At 64.0% G+C, this 5,314-nt stretch overlaps 1 protein-coding gene across 1 annotated transcript in view; it reads left to right on the top strand.

The window, feature by feature from the left end:
• The window catches only part of LOC107120247 (tropomyosin beta chain-like), a 25,627-nt gene extending 23,443 nt beyond the window's left edge, over positions 1-2,184 (top strand). Inside the window, exons 8-9 of the mRNA XM_015422895.1 lie at positions 1,049-1,152; positions 1,760-2,184. Of these exons, the coding sequence (XP_015278381.1) occupies positions 1,049-1,152; positions 1,760-2,006 (351 nt within the window). The 3' untranslated portion in view covers positions 2,007-2,184. The remainder of the gene's footprint in view (positions 1-1,048; positions 1,153-1,759) is intronic.
• Positions 2,185-5,314: the final 3,130 nt, after the last annotated feature.

Below are 5,314 nucleotides of genomic sequence, written 5' to 3'. Positions count from 1 at the left end.
CCGCCTCCCCCCCCACCCCCCGTTTGTCCGTCCGTCCGTCTGTCCAGTTGCCGCAAGTGCCTCTCTCTCGGTCCGCACACCTCGGCTCCCTCCCCCTCTCCCCACACCCGTGTGCGTGGGTGCGTGGGTGGGCATGGGCTAGCCCCACCTAACCCTTCCTGTGCCAGAAGTGCCTTCCCGGGCAGAGCAGGGGTCCCCCGTGGAGGGTGGGGGCCTGTTGGGGGCTGGTTGAGCTCTCCCTGAGACTGCGGTGGGCCCCCTCCGGCTGGCTCCTGTCCTGACCTCCTTCCCGCTCCACGGAGGTCTGGGGACAGGCCCACCTCGAGGAAGGGGGGGAAGCATCGTGTCCCCGAGAGAGACCCCTGCTGCCGCATCCCCCCTCTGCCCTGCTCTGCCCTGCCTGTCTGTGCGGCTCACTCTGAGCCTTTCGGGACTCTGTTCGCTCTGACTCTGGTTTAATAAACAAACGCTCTCGGCAGGCACAGCCTCTGTCTCTGTCTCTCGGTCTCTCTGTCTCTCGGTCTCTTTACTGGTCCTCTGGCTGAGGGTTCCTGAGGGGCCGCTCTGCCCGTCCACGTCTTGCCCTTGGCGGGTGTGTGGGTGTGTGTGTGCCACAAAGAAGACTTTGCCTTCCGTGCCCTCTGTGGCTGGGGGGTGGGACCATGCCGGGTGAAGATCAGGCACCTGGCCAGCCTGCTGAGCAGGGGGCTGGAGAGAGGCCGAGGCAGCACTCTCCCTCCCTCCCTCCCTCCGGGCGGGCACGGCAGTCCTGCTCCATCTGGACCTCGGTCCCCTCCTCACAGGGATCCCGGCCCCCCAGTTCTCCAGGGTCCCCGTGGTCCCCAGCCCCCGCTGGCCCCCGGCCAGATCCACTGGGATGCCTCTTCCGAGGGTTGGCGCGAGGAAGAGAAGAGAGTCCACAAGGGGCATCCCCCCGGCCCCCGCCGCCCTCTGCTGGCCTTCCTGTCTCCTGTGCTCCCAAGACCCCCACCCCACCCCCACCAGGCACCTTCCTGGCTGCCCGCCTGCCGCTTTCTCACCGTTCCAGAGAGCGCCGTGGGCAGGAGGCGGCAAGACCCCCGTCCTCTCCTCACTGACCCGCGAGTCATCCTCAGTGGTGGCCTTTCCCGGGGAGCCCCTTTCTTGGCGCAGGTGGGGCGGGGCCACAGGGCCGGGGGGGTGGGGGCTCCTGCATTCTCTGGCCGCGGGGGCTGCTGGCGGGCGGCTGGGGTCCCAAAGGAGGCTGGGGGGAATGGAGGAGGAAGGGTCCCCTGCTGCCCTTGGGAGGGTGCCCGGGGGCGGGGCTTCCGGCCAGGCTGCCCCCCCCTCTAGTGCCTTTTTCCTGCCGGAGGGGCTCCTCCTCTCCCTCTTCTCCGCCTCTCTCCTTGACTGACTCCTGATCTGTCCCAATTCTTCCTCCTGCCCTTTCTTCAGGGAGCGCTGGAGGACGGTGCAAGCGGCTCTCTCGTTCTCGCTCTCTCGCTCTCTCCTTCTCCCACCATCTCCTGTCCCTGTGGCCCCGACAACGCAAGGCCAGAGTCACCCGGGGGAGTGAGGTGGAGGCGTCTGCTCAGAGCCTGGCCGTCTTCTCTCTCCCCACACGGTGGTCTCCCTCGGTAGCTGCAGCCGGGCAGAGCTGGGTGTGTTTGGAGTGCCCGGCTGGTTGCCCTCCGCAGAACCACTGGGTCGAGCGGCCTGCCTGCTGGTGGGGGGTGGGGGGGCTGCTGGGTACGTGGGGGTGGGGGGGCATGCATTGGAGTAACCTGCTCATTTGCAGAGGCAATGCTGCTGAACTGAACTCTTCCTTGGTGTGTGTGTGTGCGCGTGTGTGTGTGCGCGTGTGCGTGTGTCTTCCTCCACCCCACGGGTGCTGTGGATGTGACTGGGTGCCCGCCCGCCCGCCTGCCTTCCTTTTGTTTGTAGAGAACCTGGCCAGTGCCAAAGAGGAAAATGTCAACATCCACCAAGTCCTGGATCAGACTCTGCTGGAACTGAACAACCTCTGAGGGGCTGGGCCAGCCGCCTCCCCTCTCCCCCCCTTGCCTCCCTGGCCCCCACGCTCTCGCCCCCTCGGCTCCACCCGGAGAAGGGAAGCCCACTCGCCCCGGGCCTGTGCTGGCCCCTGTGGGGCTCTGCCTCTGCACCGCCTGCTCTTCTAGGCGCTCCAGGCAATAAAGCAAGTTGAACAGCGGCTCTGTCTCTCTCCGTCTGTCTGTCTGTCTGTGTGCGCACAGCCTGGCAGAGGCTTCCTCCCTGGCCAGCCCTGGCATCGAGGCCTGGCTGGGGAGAGCGGAAAGGCGCCCTGTGCTCGGGCCTGGGGCCCTGGCGGGCTCTCTGGCGCTGGGGCTTTCAGGGATGGCCGCTGCTGCCGCTGCCACACCCCACACACACACCCCTCGCCAGAGCTCTCCAGCCCCTTTGGGGTGCTTTCTGTGGTGCCAAGGAGAGGACGGTGCAAGCAACGCTGCTGGGGGGTGGGGGGCAGAGGGCCAGAGGAGACACCAGCAGGGAGCCCCAGTGCCACACGAGGCTGGTGGGAAGGCTGGGGAGGGTTAGGGTTAGGGGGGCAAGGCAGGTGGTCAGAATGGGGGGAGGGGAATGGCTTTGGGAGCTGAGTGCCGGGGCAAGAAAGCTCGGGGTGGGGGTGGGGAAGAAAACAAGAGTCACCTTTGCCACTGTCGTCAGGAGAAAAAGGCCATGACTTGGAGCCAGGCGCCCTCCTGAGAACGCACCAGAAGGCGAGGGGAAGGGGAAGCCAAGGGTGCAGATGGCCTTGCAGGATCGGGAGCCTGTGCCCCAGAGAAGACCTCGGGAGGAAAGTTGAGAAGCTTGGGCATATCCTGGCGTTGAGAGGAGGCATCCAAGTGGAAAGATCAGATGGGGAGGGGAGAGAGGGAGCACATTCATGGACAGGAAGGCAGCGCTGGGTGTCTCCCACCTATGCCCGCTCCCTCCACTGCGCACACACAGGGCATCTTGGGGCCCAAGAGTGGGGGGCCAGGGGTCGCCCTTCTCCTGCACCACCCTTCCCTCGAACGGCCAGGGGAGGGGGCGGGTGGCGACAGAGCCAGCTCCAGAGGGCGGGCAGGAGCCCCAGCCGGGGGGCGGTGGAAGAAGGGGGTGGCAGGCCAATGAGCCAGGCAGGAATCAGCCCCCGGGAGCCTGGAGCAAAGCGGAGGAGGAGGAGAGGGTGGGGGGTCCAGTCATCTGTTACAAAATGCACCTTTCCCAATGAGAGCTGGGGTGGATTGTGCCCGTTTTAAAAAATGCAGTGAGAACAGTGTCATGCAGCCAGTAAACGTGGGTGATCAGAGGGAGGAGGCCGTGTGTGCCCAGCCGAGATGGAGGTCTTGTTTAGTTCTGCCCCCACCTCCCCTGTAGGGGTGAATAACACCCCCCCCCATGAAGGGAAGGTTTGTTGGGGCCCAGGCCTCAAGGTCAGCCTGGCATTCCTTTCCAGAAGGCGGGGTGGGCCCAGGCCGGAAGACGAGGGCCCCCCCGCCCCGTCTATTGCCACTCGGTCTCCCCCCCCTCTCAGGAGGTCACACCAGCAGCTGCACATGGAGGATGACTCGGTTCTCCCAGGTTAGAGTCTGTTGCTCCTAACCACGTCACCAAACTGGCACAAGCCACCGACCCTTCTCCTCCTCCTCCGTCCTCCGCAGGCCCCTGCCAAGGGTGCGCCACCCCACGATGTTGCCGCTAGCAGAGGGGAAGAGAGGCCCGCACTCCCCCACGCCTGGCAACCGGAGGGCCTCTCGGTCTGGACTGTCAGGGCAAGGCTGTGCACCTCAGGGGCATCATCCGCCTGGCACATGCCCTTCCCTGGGGGTGAAGAAGGCTCTGGAGCTGGGGAGCATTGTCCAGGCCACCTGGGACGCTGCCCCCTCCCACTTCCTGTGTAGCATCAGGTCTCCCCGTCTGCCACATGAGAGGCAGGGGCAGGGAGATGAACCTGAACACCAGCTCATCCTGGACTCCTGCGCGCCCTGAAGCCCACCTACTCCATGATGGCGCATTGGGTGGAGCAGAAGGCTGCGGTACAAGATGTCATCTCCTCCATGGGGAAGAGGGGCTCAGGATCATTGCGATGGTGGAGGATTCGGCAGAGGTGATGGCGAGGGAGCACCTCGCCCGAGTCCCCTGGGCCCGCAGCCTCTGCCATCCCCCTGGAGCACTGGTCACGCAAGGCCTGGAGCACCCGGCCCAGCCACGCTCTCTCGCATCATGGCCGTGAGCCTCGTCTCCTGCCCTCCCACCAGGGTCCAGAGCGAGTGGGGGTCTTCTCCCACTTGGGAGACATCCTCAGCCCCCAGCACTCCCGCCTGGACCCGGCCAGGGTGGATGAGCTGGCTTTCTTCAAGGTCCGCTCCCCCTGCTGGGCTGCCCCCCCCTGGACCTCACGGGGTACGATCCAGGACTCCGGTTGCCCCCCTGCCTTGTCCCCCCCATTCCTCCTCCTCCCCACCTCGTGGGTCATCCAGCCTGCGGGCTGCGCCCTTGTTGCTTGGGTGGGAGGGTGGCTGCCTCTGCCGGGTGGGTGGGCTCCGTCACACAACACAAACCTCATGAAACAACATCTACCTCATTACACCTGCCTCGTGACCACTTTAAATGGAAAACTCTGGTTTCCCCTGGTCTGGGGTGGGGCTGGGGTGTCCTGCCCGCCAAGCTGTCGTGCGGTTACTTTGGGGAGCCCCGTCAGCATCTCTTGTCACGTCTGCCTTTCTGTTGCTCTAAATCTGCCTTTGGAGGCATGGGGGGGGGGAGTGGCCTCACCTGACTTACGGAGGACTCATTAAAAACCCCTCTGATGGCTGGACCATTTCCCCCGATCGGTTTCATCAGGAGCATCCATCCCAATTTGGGCAGCAGGTGCATCTAAAGCAGGTGACTCTTGAGTTTTAAAAGGGTCTTGCCCAATGAAGCCACCCCCATTGGGCCAGAGGGCCTCTCAATCGGCCCACCTCCTTAAAAAGAAATCCTATTGAAGAAGGAAGGCTGATTGTGTGAACTTAGGCAGGTCACGAGAGGGCGGGCGGGAAGGGCTGCCTCAGTGCTTAGTTCTTGTGGCCCTTTTTTACACTCCCAGGGAAATGCTGATCGCCAGGCTGGGGTCAAGAAGTAATTTTTCTCCAGGCCAGTTTGGCCCCCAGGGATCCTGGAGGGTTTTTTTGTCATCTTCCGGGTGTGGAATGGTGTTCACTGCATGTGTAGAGGGGGAGGGATTAATTTGAAATGCCCATTGGTCGCCCTGCCAGTCAACACAAGTTTCTGGCAGGCATAAAACTCTTGCATCTTATTTCCTTACAAG

The sequence above is a fragment of the Gekko japonicus genome, unplaced genomic scaffold, assembly GCF_001447785.1.
Source record: "Gekko japonicus isolate JY-2015 unplaced genomic scaffold, Gekko_japonicus_V1.1 scaffold49, whole genome shotgun sequence".
Taxonomy (NCBI): Eukaryota; Metazoa; Chordata; class Lepidosauria; order Squamata; family Gekkonidae; genus Gekko; species Gekko japonicus.
This window is presented reverse-complemented; position numbering and strand designations above follow the sequence as displayed.